Source organism: Scyliorhinus canicula, chromosome 19, assembly GCF_902713615.1.
Source record: "Scyliorhinus canicula chromosome 19, sScyCan1.1, whole genome shotgun sequence".
NCBI classification, from domain to species: domain Eukaryota; kingdom Metazoa; phylum Chordata; class Chondrichthyes; order Carcharhiniformes; family Scyliorhinidae; genus Scyliorhinus; species Scyliorhinus canicula.
Genome location: NC_052164.1, coordinates 6,237,836 through 6,252,736, shown reverse-complemented (window position 1 = coordinate 6,252,736; position 14,901 = coordinate 6,237,836). Strand labels below are relative to the sequence as shown.

Sequence of the window (14,901 nt, the reverse complement as noted above, 5' to 3'; positions counted from 1 at the left end):
TAAGCTGGGCAGCACGGTGGCGCAGTGGTAGCACTGCAGTCTCACGGTGCCGAGGTCCCAGGTTCGATCCCGGCTCTGAGTCACTGTCCGTGTGGAGTTTGCACATTCTCCCCGTGTTTGCGTGGGTTTCGCCCCCACAACTCAAAGATGTGCAGGCTAGGTGGATTGACCATGCTAAATTGCCCCTTAATTGGAAAAAATGAATTGGGTACTCTAAATTTTTTTTAAAAACTGAGACTAAGCTGCTGCAACAGTAGCTTGAACTCCAAGGAATTTAAGATGCCTTTTAAAAATATTTCTCAAACTTTTTGTCCCAGTTTCAAGGAATATGCTCCTTCATTCAGAATCACATGATATTGCAATGCCATTGTTAACGAGTCTCCAAATTTTTAAAAAATTCACCCATGGATGACTGAACAGATTTATGGTTGTGCGTTTCCTCTCGCTGTCAGCATAAATTTTCTTACCATTAACCTCGGCATAAGGAGGGTAGTTCGCAGAAACCTGTTCTTATTTTGAGAGTCTTTCAAAAGTGTCCGTCTCTCCCCCCCCCCCCCCCCCCCCCCCCCCAAATCTAACCATGAGAGTTATTTGTCAGGTACTTAGTTCTACCCAAGGACCCATAGAGTTAAATTGGAGTTCCCATACCCACAGCCCCAGCCCTGCTCTCCTAATTAAGCACTGGTCTACTTGGTTTATATGGTATCTGTAATATAGCAAACATCCCAAAATACTAATCAAAGCAGAAAATTAAGCAATATACTAAGGTGCTTAGTATAGTTTTAAGGAAAAGGGATGGTATTGTTTTGAAGGATTTATCAGAGGTAATTGGTGAGGAAGCTTCTATAAAGATGATGGATATGAGAAAAAAGTTGGGGGGTGGGAGAAGGATGGAGTTATTGGGGGTTTTGGGCTAGGACTGCTGAAGGTTCTGCCACTTTAGTTAAGGACAAGGATGGGGATCTGCATAGACCAGATCACTGTGGCCTGGAGAAAGCTACAAAGGTAGCAAGGGATCTGTTGGAGGGATTTTTAGGTTAAGACACAAAATGTTGAGCTTGATGTCTTGGGGAAACAGTGAAAGTTGGTGAGGACAGAGGTCATGGTGGAGTAAGGACATCACCACAAAGACAGCAGCAGTTCAGGAAGGTGATCCACATTTACCTTCTTGAGACAAATGGGGATGAGAAGTAAGGCTGACTTGCCAGTACCAGCCCCGTCATATGAAAAAATATTCTTAAAAAACACACAGATGTGCAGGATATGATGCAGGTGCCAGCATTTGAAATTTCTATTCATTTGAGGTTCGGTGCTGGATGAACAGTCAAACAGTATAATGCACTATAGGGTCATGATGGCAAGATAAAGCTGACTGTCATTGGATTGGATTTTGTTTGTCACGTGTACCAAGATACCGAGAAAAGTATTTTTCTGGGAGTAGCTCAACAGATCATTAAGTACGTGAAAAGAAAAGGAAATAAAAGAAAATACATAATAGGGCAACACAAGGTATCATCAGTATATAATGGAAGCTGGCTTCATTCCTGAAGAGAATATATTGCCATGTATTTCCACATAAAAGAACAGGAGCACTCCATCACATTTTTTGCAATGTTAAATGGAATACCATCCCAAGGCATTACGCAGAAGTTAATCAAAATAAATAGACGCTGCACCAGAAAAAGAAAGATTGGGAGGAGTAACCAAAAACTTTGTCATAGAGGTAGGGTTTAAGAAGATTCTGAAAATGTAAAGGAGGAAGAGGGATTTAGAGAGAAAATGCCAGAAAACAGCCCGAGGCAATCAAAGGCATAGCTATCGATGGTGAGGTATAAATAAGGGAATGTGGGCATGTGTAAGAATTATAGGAGCAAAGTTCTTGGGTGAAGGTTACAGGAGAGCTAGACTGTGCTTAATGTGCTGCAGTGAGATCTGACTTGTAAGCTAAGTATGCTGTACACCTTGGTTTTAGGGAAGGAAGATGAAAACCCATCTTCCTGGATGGGAGACCACAAAATCATTTGCTCTGGACAAGATTTGCTGAGGGACTGGTTGAGAAAGGAGTAATCTTGCACTGTACTTAAGCTGGTGGTGGTTGGAAGCAGCCTTACAGGGACATTACCAACTTAAAAGTACGACTTGCATTAATGTTATGCCTTTCGCAGCTTCAAGAAGTGCCAAAGCACTTTACAGTCAATTAAGTACCCTGAAATATAGTTACTATTGTTATGGAGGAAACAGCCAGTTTGTACAAGCAAGGCCCCAATGTGATGAGTTGTTTTAAGTAATGTTGATTGAGGGATAAATGATGGCTCTCCATTGAATTGTGACATGGGATCTTTCATATCTACCTGGAAGGGCATACTGGGCCCCAGTTTGACACATTATCCAACAGATAACCCCTCGAACAGTGTAGCACTGCCTCAGTTTTGCACTGGAGTATCAGCCTAGGTTTTTTATTTGGTCTTTAGAGTAGGAATTAAACCCACAACCTTCTGATTAAGAGGTGAGTTGCTACCAACTGAGCCATGGCTGACACTGCACCATCTCCAGAAGGCTATCCCAAGGATTCACTTATTAAATCATTTTAATAGCTGTAGGGTCTTGCCCTATAGTCGTAATTAAGTCTTAATAAAGACTTATAGTTCCAGAATATGAAGTTCCAGGATCAGTTTCTGAACTCGCTTATTAAATGTTATTTTACCTTCCACATTTAGCTAACAGTCGAAGGTTTTGCCGGTGACAAGATGGCTGCTGACATCAAGGTAAAAAGGAATTCTCAATTATTTACATGTACTGTAAAGTCTTATTCACGGTAGCACAGTGGTTAGCATTGTTGTTTCACAGCGCCAGGATCCGAGGTTTGATTCTCGGCTTGGGTCACTGTTTTTGCGTAGTCTGCACATATTCCCTGTGTCTGCGTGGGTTTCTTCAGGGTGCTCCGGTTTCCTCCCACAAGTCCCAAAAGAGATGTGCTGTTCTCTTTTTGGACATTCTGAATTCTCCCTCGGTGTACCCGAAGAGGCGCCAGAGTGTGGCGACGAGGGGATTTTCACAGTAACGTCATTACAGTGTTAATGTAAGCCTACTTGTGTCAATAATAAAGATTATTATTATTTCAAACTGCAGGGCTTAGCTGTAAATGTTACAGAATTCCTATCCTGAGCTATAGTAATTAATGTTTGTCATTTTCAAATCAGATTCAGTGGTCTCAAATGCAGAATTTTTTGAGGGGGGAGAGGGAGAAGTAAAATGGAAGAGTTGGCTGCGTACAACAGGAGTAATTTGTTATCTCCTAACATGTCATGCTGCAGCACAGGCTGATGACTACAGTATGCCATCACTTCCAGGTAGCTTCCCTTCATTTCAAAGCAAACCCAGACCTATACTAACCGACCTACAGGTTTTTTTTTGTTGGAGCAGGCTTGATGGGCCAAAGGGCTTCTTTATGATTCTATGATTCAGTGAGGTAGTTAAGAACCAACAGAATGCTAATACCTACCACTGTCATCTTAAAATAGTGTGGTACTAGTCACCTAACAAATGGGTTTGAGACCCTGGTAAATAAGTCCGTCTTTTCTGGGAGCTTTCCAAGAATTTGTCAATGTTGGGGGGAATATTTGGGAATGCTTCAATACCTTTGCAATACTAAAAGTTCCTGCAATCATGTCAATATTTGTGATGGGGTGAATCTAAAGCCATGTATGTATTTTACAGTGGGAAGAAGGGGAGATCTTGAGATCATGTCAGTATTTGCAAGTGGGAGTCCAGGAAGCCACATTGAAGTTCGTAGGAGTTTCCTGGGAATCTGTCAGTCTTTGCCTGGCATCTGAGGTTTTACTAGGGGTTCCCCATGTGTAAATCTTTTTATAAAAATTGTTGACCTAAAGCAAGGCAGAGAAATGACTTGGGAGGAGGACCTGTACAGCTAAAGGGGAACTGGTGCTATCCATTAACTTGAAGGGATTGTGGAGAGTATAAATGAATGAAGAAAGAGGTCTGGCATGCAGATTTGTTCTAATTTGATCAATGCTTTTGCTGCTCATTGATAAGTGAAGCATAAAAACTTGCAATTACAGTGAGGTAGCTATCATAACCGAGTGCAGTTTGTTATCTAGATTCATGTACTGAGAGCTCTATAACCAGTTGCGATAGGGTGCTTAGAACTGCAGCTATCTCCTAACAGAATTAATAGTCTAAACTGAAGGGGAATTACTGTGACTAGTAAGTGATTAATGGTTCCATCAATTGCTTATTGATTTTTCTCTTTGGAGTTTCCCAGAGGCATTGTGTGAGATATTTATCTTGCTGCTGTAAACTGTGGTTCAAAAAGGAAGCCATTTAGTGTAGAATCCACATTTTAAATGCCCCAATCGTGAAATTGAGTTTTATGATTTGTAAGCACTATGTGCTAATAGATCTGACTGCACTGAAGCATCCTGCTGGCTGTATCATATCTGACCTTTACATTAACTCATATTATGCTCAGTTTCATATTTTCGATTCTTAGAACAGTCAGTTTTCCCTGGGAGCTAACACTTTCAATCCAGTAGGTTCCATTAAGCTGCAGGGGGTTGCACATTTTGCCAGGTCTTTTAGTATCTCCTCAAATTTTCAGAACAATTCGGGGTACATTCAAGATTGTCCCGGTTCTGCTGATATTGTAACATGACTTCATAAACACACAATTGTTGCACACAGAAGGCTATTCGGTCAACGTGTATGTGCTAGATCTTTGAAGGAGCAATTAACCTAATACTGCTCTCCTGTCTTCTCCCTTAACCTTGCACGCTCTTCCTTTTAAGATAATCCAGTTCCCTTTTGAATGTCTTGATTGAATCTGCTTCCATTACACTGATTTTGAACAAACTTTACCTGTCCTCTTTTCATTCAGGATCATTTTCAGAATGAAAGTGCTTAAAATCACTTGAAGACATATACAAATATCCAATATGTGAATGCTGTTCTCTCACCTCAGTAACCTAAAATACTGTTTAGTGCTAAACATAATCTGGGGCTCTCCTCTAGTTCCCGGTCCCATTTGATATAAGGTAGATTGGCAGCTAGAATACCAGATGTTTGTACCGCTAGAAGTTGATTTTTGGCTTGCATGAACTCTACCGTTAAACTTTCAACAAATGCTCTCCGAGACATCCCAAGTTCACCCTTGACAATCTGAAACCAGTCCAGAACTCCACTACGCGCACCCTACCCTGCATAAAGCTTTGTTCCACTGCCACCTCTGTGCCATCCCTCACCTCTCTGAATCCTTATTCAAATGTCTCTTCCTCTTGATTTCAGTCACCATTCCAGTCCCCCTTTGACCTCTTCATTACTGATTTTTTTTTCCCCACTTTGTAAATGGAATGTCTGACTAAATTAAAGGTGCTCTGTGCTCTGTAAAATTGTATCAATCTAAAGGTTAACACACCCCTGCAGTGCATGAGCGTGGACCTGATCAATCAGCTATGATCTGCTCCATGGTTGAAAAGCTGCTCACATTCACTTGGAAAGGTCTCTCGGCTGACAAATGATTAGTGGCCAGAATTATTGGAATTGGATGCCACTATGAGTTGGCACTTCAGGAAAATGGAAGGAAGGGATTTGAAGCCGGACACTTCAGTCGATTTAAGTGGCCATGTTTGGAGATTTCCGTTGTTTTCTATTTCATTTATAAATTGTATTTATATACCCACTTAATATTTGACCAATTAAAATTGTGATAAATTTGTATATGCCAGAAGTGCATAAGTGTGTATCACTGGCATTTGAATAAGCTTCTGTATATAGGATGCTTCTGACGAGCAGTTTTATGTAAAGCACTGTTCACATAATCCAATTGGAAGTGTGCCCAGATACCACACACTTTCTCCCGTTGATGTTGTAGAGCAACAACCTTTCTGTGACCAAAAATTATGAAACGGAACACAGGAAACTGAGGTCAATCAAGAAGTGTATGGATACCACTGTCAAATGTGATAATTCAGTCTTCAGTTCCTCGGGGATCTGGGTTTGAAATGAGCCCAACGTGCTTGTGGTATGACATTTTTCTCTTTATTTTGGCTTTAAGGCCCCTAAGAAGCGTGGGCAATGTCAAATGTAGTTCCTCGTGGATGAGAGTCCACAACATAAAAAAGTAGTTGCAGTTTGGCACAGGCAAGTGCAGAAAACTGAAGATGCTTTTGAAGTTGAACTTAATACACATTGAGTGTGAGAGTGAACCGCTTTACTGGATTTGACCTATCTTATGTCTGCGCAGGGAGTGCTCTCTCTCTCTCCACGTGGGCATTCCTTACCATAGCAGAAGCATTCATTCACATAAACTGACAAAACTGCAGGCAAATTGGAACTAATTTAAAGCTAAACTTTTAGTTGGCAACAACTAGTGTATGAACAAAACTGGCTTCAAAATTCATACACACGTCCTTTCATAGACACTTCCAGCACAGAAGGAGGTCATTTGTCCGTAACCTCTTCCAGCTCTTTGAAAAAGTTGTTTGATTTAGTTCCATACCACTCCTTTATCCTAGAGTTACCTAGATTTAGGAGTAGTCCTTCTAAATTGGAAAATTGCACATGTCACTCCACTTTTTAAGGGGGAAACCGGGGAATTAACCTAACATCTGTGGTGGGGAAATTGCTGGAGTCTATAGAAGTAACTGAACACCTCAAAAAATGTTGGTCAATCAGCGAGAGCCTTTCTAAATGGATTTGTGAAAGGAAGGACATGCCTAAATAATCTTTTTGAATTTTCTGAAGATGTGACTTAAGATAGTAGACAGGAGAATGTCTATGGATGTTATTTATATGGACTTCGAGAAGGCATTTGATAAAGTGTCACATAAGAGACTGTTAATTAAGGTGGAATTCCACAGAGTTGAGGGCATATTATTGACCTGGTTAGGAAACGGGTTGAGTGGCAGGTGACAGAGTGGGGATAATGAGTAATTACTCTAATTGGCTTATGGTGTACCACAGGGATCTGTGTTGTGGCCTCAATTATTGACACTATTAATTAATACCTTGGGATGATGACATAGAAAATCACATATCCAAATTTGCTGCTGATACAAAAGTAGGTGGCATTGTAGACAGCCTAGATGATAGCATAACATTGCAAGGAGATATTGACAGACTAAGTGAATGGGCAAAATTGTGGAAGTTGGAATTCAACGTAAGCAAGTGTAAGGTTATCCATTTTGGACCAAAAAAGGATGGAACAGCGTACTTTCTAAATGGATAGAGGTTAGGATGTCCAAAGAGACTTGGGGATTCAGGTGCGTAGGTCCTTAAAATGCCACGAGGGTGAACAATTCTATTCAACAATCAGCGATCCATACAATTGAGCCTGATATTTAAAAGGCTATTGGATATATATTTTTTCATAAATTTAGAGTATCCAATTATTTCTTTCCGATTAAGGGGCAATTTAGCATGGCCAATCCACCTAGCCTACACATCTTTGGGTTGTGGGGGCGAAACCCCACACAGACATGGGAAGAATGTGCAAACACTAGACGGATAGTGACCCAGAGCTGGGATCGAACCTGGGACCTCGGTACCGTGAGGCAGTAGTGCTATCCACTGTGCCACCGTGCTGCCCTATATTTTTTTTATTCATTCGTGGGATGTGAGCGTCGCTGACTAGGCCAGCATTTATTGCCCATCCCTAATTGCCTTTCAGAAGGTGGTGAGGAGCTGCCTTCTTGAACCACTGCTCCATGCGGTACACCCCCCCCCCGGTGTTGTTGGGGAGGGAGTGCTGGATGGCATTGAACTTCTTGAGTTTATTCCAATAATATTTAAGGGAAGTCGTAACATTTATTTTAAAACCCATCCCCTCCTATTGCTGTTTATCGAGTGTGAACAAGCCTCGAATGTACTGACAATGCTGTTCTTGCAGAGTAATTTCCAGTTATTGAAAGTCTAACTGCTCTGTTGATCGATGGTAATGAATATTATAAATTAAGTGACATTTCGGATGGCACGGTGGCGCAGTTGTCATCTAAGAGTACCTTTAAGAAATGGGTGTTTAAGAAATGTACCTTTAAGAAATGGGTGTTTATCAGTGATGTCAGAGTGTGGGTGGAGCTGGGCTGTGTCAGCTTTTTACTTTTGTTTTAGGCTGTTTGCTGCAGGGTGTGTTTTAGTTTTGTTTTCCGTATTGGAGCTGAAGCCAGACAGAGTGCACTGTTGATCTCTCTGCCATGAAAAGACTATCTCTTGATCATTTGGTGAATTCAGAATTATAAATGTTCTCAGTAGTGAATGCAAACCTAATGTGCTTCTGTTAAAAGGTGATTCTTTTGTCTTCTGGATGTTGTTTGGGAAGTTATTAAGGATTACTTAGTGTTGTATTCTTTGGGGGTTGTATTTGAATTAATGGTTGCTAAAATGTTCACTATGTTTTAAAAGGTTAACTTGAGTTCATAGAATAAACATTGTTTTGTTTTTAAAAATACTTTTCCATTTCTGCTGTACCACACCGTACGGTGGGCAGTGTGCTCCATATACCACAATCTATTAACGGTTGTGGGTCAGATAAATTCCATGATACACTAAACCCTGGCCCATAACACAGTGGTTACACTGCTGCCTCACGATGCCAAGGTCCCAGGTTCGATCCCGGCTCTGGATCACTCTCCGTGTGGAGTTTGCACATTCTCCCCGTGTTTGCGTGGGTTTCGTCCCCACAACCCAAAGATGGGGGAAGCAGGGTAGCATGGTGGTTAGCATAAATGCTTCACAGCTCCAGGGTCCCAGGTTCGATTCCCGGCTGGGTCACTGTCTGTGTGGAGTCTGCACGTCCTCCCCCTGTGTGCGTGGGTTTCCTCCGGGTGCTCCGGTTTCCTCCCACAGTCCAAAGATGTGCGGGTTAGGTGGATTGGCCATGCTAAATTGCCCGTAGTGTCCTAATAAAAGTAAGGTTAAGGGGGGGGTTGTTGGGTTACGGGTATAGGGTGGATATGTGGGTTTGAGTAGGGTGATCATGGCTCGGCGCAACATTGAGGGCCGAAGGGCCTGTTCTGTGCTGTACTGTTCTATGTTCTATGTGCAGGGTAGGTGGAGTGGCCATGCTAAATTGCCCCTTAATTGGAAAAAAAATGAATTGGGTACTCTTTTTTTTTAAACAATTTTTTAAATAAATAAATTAAGTGACAGGATGTGTAAATTCATCATGGTATATACAAAGATAATCTGATTTAATTTTAAATCTCACTTTAGCTGTGTTTTGTAGATGTGCAGGGTAGGTGGATTGGCCACACTAAATTGCCCCTGAATTATTGGGGGGGGGTGGGCTGTCTTTTTAATAGTATTTGTCTGACCGATGAATAGGATATGATTCCTTCTCACTCCTAAAACAAAGAGTAAAAGTGACGTTGAGAAATGGGAAAACAGAGCTGTTGGGGAGGGAGTTCCAGGATTTTGACCCAACACATTGAAGGAACAGCGACATCTTTACAAGTTAGGATGGCATGTGGCTTGGAGGGGGACTTCCAGGTGTTGGTGTTCCCATGTATCTGCTGCCCTTGTCCTTCTACGTGGTAGCTGTGGGTTTGCCCAAGGAGCCTTGGTGAGTTCCTACAGTGCACCTGTAGGGGATTTTCACAGTAACTTCATTGCAGAGTTAATGTAAGCCTACTTGAGACACTAACAAAGATAATAATTAGATGGTACACATGGCCGCTACTGTGCATCAGTGGTGGAGAGAATGAATGTTTGTGGACGAGTTGTTTTGTACTGAATGGTGTTGAGCTTCTTGAGTGTTGTTTGGAGCTGCACACATCGAGGCAAATGGAGAGCATTCCATCACACTCCTGATTTGTCCCTTGTAGATGGTAGCCAGGCTTTGGGGAGTGAGGAGGTGAGTTACTCACTGCAGGATTCCCAGCCTCTGGACCTTCTGTTGCAGCCACTGTATTTATATAGCTAGTCCAGTTCAGTTTCTGGTGAATGGTAAGACCACAATGCTGATAGAGGGGAGTTAAACAATTTGAATGTCAAGTGGCGCTGCTTGGATTCTCTCATATTGGAGATGATAATTTCCTGGTACTTGTACTGTGCAAATATTACTTGCCAGTTGTCAGCCCAAGCCTGGATATTATCCAGGTCTTGTTGCATTTGATGTGGCGATGCTGGCGTTGGACTGGAGTGGGCACAGTAAGAGGTTTTACAACACCAGGTTAAAGTCCAACAGTTTTATTTGGATCACTAGCTTTCGGAGCGCAACTCCTTCATCAGGTGAGTCACTAGTGATACCAAATAAACCTGTTGGCATTTAAACTGGTGTTGTAAGACTTCTTATTGTTGCATTTGGACATGGACTGCTTCAGTATCTGTGAATGGTATTAAACATTGTGCAGTCATCATGACATGATGGAAGGCAGGGCCGGGATTCTCCCCTACCCGGCGGGGCAGGGGGTCCCGGTGTAGCGGAGTGGCACCAACCACTCCGGCGTCGGGCCTCCCCAAAGGTGTGGAATTCTCCGCACCTTTAGGGGCTAGGCCTGCGCCGGAGTGGTTTGAGCCACTCCGACTGTCGCCAAAACCGGCGCCAACAGCCTTTGACGCCCGCCGCCCAGCATCGGGGCTGGCCGAAAGGCCTTCGCCGGTCCACACATGCGCCGGTGCGTCAGCAGCTGCTGACGTCACCACCGGCGCATGCGCGGTAGGTGGGGGGGGTCTCTTCCGCCTCCGCCATGGTGGAGGCTGTGGCGGCGACGGAAGAAAAAGAGTGCCCCCACGGCACAGGCCCGCCCGCCATCAGTGGGCCCCGATCGCAAGCCAGGCCACCGTGGGGGCACCCCCCCGGGGCCCGCTCGCGCCGCCAATCCCACCGGCACCAGAGATGCTCCAATTCCTGCCAGCGGGAGAGGCCTGTCAGCGGCAGGACTTCGGCCCATCGCGGGCCGGAGAATCGCCGCGGGGGGCACGCCGATCGGCGGAGTGTGATTCCCGGGTGACGGAGAATCCGGTCACGGTGGGGGCGGGATTTACGCCGGCCCCGTGCGATTCTCCGACCCTGCGGGGAGGTCGGAGAATTCCGCCCCAGGTTGTTGATGAAGCAGCTGGATATGGTTGGACTTCAGACACTACCCTGATGAACTCCTGCAGTAAGGTCCTGGAATTGAAATGATTGACCTCCAACAACTATGTCTCTTTATGCTAGATATGAGGCCAAATAGTGAAGAGTTTTCCCCCTGATTCCCATTGACTTGTTTTGCTATGATTCCTTAATATCAAATGCTGCCTTGATGTCAAGGGCAGTCACTTTCACCTCATCTCTGGAGTTCAGCTCTTTGTCCATGTTTGAGCCAAGGCTGGTATGAGGTCCGTGACCTGCCATCTTTGCTGGGTCTGTCCTGTTGTTTGGAAGTGGAGATTGATGACTCTTCTGTCTCACACTTGGTAAAGTCAAAGACTTAGTACCAGATCAATAAAACAGATTGCTTCCAGGCCAATCTTACTGGGTGGGTGCACATTCTGTTTCCTTCACCTGTGGACTATGACCTAACGTAAAATAGCATTAGCCCACACTGCTAAGCCATGATAGGATAGGTTCTCCTGGTAACATTGGGTTATTGGATTGCCTGATAGCAGCAAATGCATGAAATTCAGGCAAGAAGGTGTAGGGACCTGGTTGAGACCTCATCAGATTTTCCATCCAAAGATTTCTGTCATTTCCAAAATCCCTGCTCGCTCTTCATATGGTTGAGAGTTCTTGCTATGCACTCATTGCTGCAACATTGGTCACTGCATTTCAAAAAATCATGGTGTACTTGAAGCTCTTTGAGATGTTTGAGGAGACTGATGAGCACAGATCCTCTAAGATGCAGGCTTCCCTCTCCACATTTTGTCAACACTGAGGTGTTAGTCACAGCCCTGATCTGGCAATGTCTTTAATTTGTCACCAGTGAACTGCTTGTCTGCAAGTTAATGTGTCAGTCTTCATCATCTTGTCACTTCAATTTCAGAGCTTTTTTGAGACTCATCCTGCCCCTGCTGCAGAACGAACCATCCAACAGTCGTGTGAGAATGTCCTGCTGAACGGCGCCTGGCTAAAGCGCGACGCAGAAGCTATCCAGCAGTTCTTGCTGCAACGCAAAGGGGCGCAGCCCACAGTGTGATCGAAAACCCCTGAGCCGCCATCACCCACTGCCTTGCCACGTGGAGGGGAGCTTGAAAGTATATTTCACGGCCAGAACCTGTCACCTATTAACAGTGGTTGAAAATGAATGTAGTTCATACCTCATTTTAAAAAGAGAACAGAAAAGCTACTGGCACTTGATATGAAATGTGTTGTTTGGAATGACTTGTGTGTGCAGACAGTGGCATGGCACAGTCTTATTATGACATTACATTGGTGACAACTTGGAACACTGAAGCAAGACTGCTGGTTATATTGTGGTAATGTAATTCCTTCCCTCCTCTCTGGCCAAGGCGAGTTAATTCTTATTTAATTATTTCTAGGCCTCAGTTTAACCGTTGATGTCCTTCATAAAGAGGAAGAAACATCTCAGTAACAGCCACATCGAATAAAAATAGGATATATAAATAAAAAAACAATGTATTAGAGCTTTCATTTAAAAAAAATGGGTTAGGGACCTTTATGAGAATAGGATGCATGAATTTCTGGTGTGTATACCCAGGGCCATTTTCACTGTTAAATTGCAATTTAGCACAGAAATAAATTGTTTTAAAGAAAATATATAACTTTAATACTTGAAACAAAACTGATGAAATAAAGCCCCTTAACCTGGGAACACTGCTTGAGAATAGCAACAAAAGTAAGTCCTGATTCCTGTGCTTACATATAACCATTTTGAAAGCCTTAAAACTGGTACAAACTGGCATGTAATTGGAGGTGGAAGGGAGTGGAAAATGACTGTGTATATGGTAGAATTAACTTGAGAGTGAGAGAGCCGTGTTGTACTAACTCTAAAAATAAATAAAGCATTCAGAAGAACAGGCTGTACCTCATTTTAACACAAATCCGACGTTTAGTGTGGCTTCAGTTCACTTGGAGAAGGTCATCAAACTAATTGTCAAACTGCTTCCCTGAAATACTCGTTGTGCTTTTTGTTTTAAAATACAGTTGGTGTTAATAAAAAAAATGTCAAAGTGAAATGTCTCTTGCTTTTTCTGCATGATGCGGTATCAGGTTCTGTTATGTATTAAAATTTGAGTGCGAATAAAGCGGGACTTCATTTTAAGGATTCCGATGAAAATGTGCACCATGCACAAAATATTCTAACCATGTATTTCACTGAGGCCTGGACCAGGCACTTGTCTGACCAAGGAGGAAACGGGAGGCAATTTAGGTAGGAAAACATTTGTTTTACTTTTAATATGCAATAGTTGTCGATCAGCTCCTTTATTTGCACGATTAAATTGGAGGTACACTGGGGGGTAGAAGAATTGGGAACTTACACAAATCTGAAGGCAACCGGATGAATTGAATTTTTAAAAATAAAAAGCATTTCAGTTCCTTGACTTTATTATGAGGTAAAAAGTTATCCCTAAACCTTTGTAAATCATTGGTTCGGCCTTAACTGGAACACTTGTGTTCAATTCTTTGCACCAAACTTTAGGAAGAATATCAAGAACTTGGAGAAGGCACAGATGAGGATTACTAAAATGCTATCAGGGATGAAGTACTTCAGTTATGTGGAGAGACTGGAAAAGCTGGAATTGCTCTTCTTGGAGCAGAGGCAGTTGGGAGGAAATTTGCTAGATGTGTTCAAAATCATGATAGAGCAAATGAGAAACTGTTTGCAGTGGTAGAATAGTTAGTAACCAGAGGACACAAATTTCAGGTGATTGGCAAAAAAATCTGAAGCAACATGACACATTTCATTACACAGCCAATTAGGATCATCTGAACTGTCTGGGAAAAGTCATGGAAGGAGATGCAATAGTAGCTTTCAGAAGGGGTTTGGATATATACTTGAAAATGAACAATTTGCCAGACAATTAAAAAGTGAGATTAGTTGAATGGCTTTTTTCAAATAGCTGGCACAGATTTAGGAGTTGAAGCATTCAGTACATTGGTAGTGTGATATTCCACTGGATAAAAATGAGAATAAGGGAACTGGTTAATGTGAGTCAGTAGTGTCCTTTCACTCTTAAAACCTGGATTCAAACCCAAAATCTGCTCCTCCGGCAATCCATCTGGTGACCATTCCTCTCACCTGATCTTCATTAGCTTTTTATTTTACACTAAAATAATTGTTCTGAATGTTCCTCCAGACTTCCAACTAGAATTTCCCTCTTGCTTTTTCACCTCCATGCATGCTGTGTTTTGTGCCCTGTTTCTACTCATGCTTTGCTTAAATTTCAAAGCAACCAATCCAGAAAAAACATTTCATAAAGTGCCAAAGTACATTCAATTAAGTACTTTTCAAGGGCTTTCATTGTTGTAACGCACCTAAAGTCCACTAGTTTAGGATGTGATTATTTTTGTTATTTTATTGAATTATATGAAACAAATCTCCACTGGTTTACCACCTACACAGTGGTTTATGCATTTTAGGTAACCAACACGAGTAAAGTTCTTCTAACAGTAACCCATCCAGTGTACTGTGGTTAATTAATGGAGACTTATTGTCCTGACTTGAACAAACTGCCTCTAGGATTGCCCACTTCCAACACAAATAATTATTAGGAAAACAAACTCCGGCCAATTTTCCCCTCCCTACCCTGGGGGCCCTTCTTAACAATTGTTGCACTCTGAGATCAACCAGTGACCCTTATGTAAATTCGCTACACTCTCCTTAAGCTTGCTGATTTACACTTACACAATTTTTCAGGGAAATTTGAAAGTCTTGCGCTTTCAAAAAAAATCTGCATCAAAATTGCCATTGCAAAGTGCTAGTCACAGTATCTGCTGTTATTCCTGGG

General features: G+C 42.6%; 1 protein-coding gene across 2 annotated transcripts in view; it reads left to right on the top strand.

Moving 5' to 3' along the window:
- npepps (aminopeptidase puromycin sensitive) overlaps positions 1–13,128 on the top strand; it is a 328,961-nt gene extending 315,833 nt beyond the window's left edge. For both annotated transcript variants that reach the window (XM_038779185.1, XM_038779184.1), the window contains 2 exons: positions 2,718–2,765; positions 11,976–13,128. In XM_038779185.1, the coding sequence (XP_038635113.1) occupies positions 2,718–2,765; positions 11,976–12,128 (201 nt within the window). In that variant the 3' untranslated portion in view covers positions 12,129–13,128. The remainder of the gene's footprint in view (positions 1–2,717; positions 2,766–11,975) is intronic.
- Positions 13,129–14,901: the final 1,773 nt, after the last annotated feature.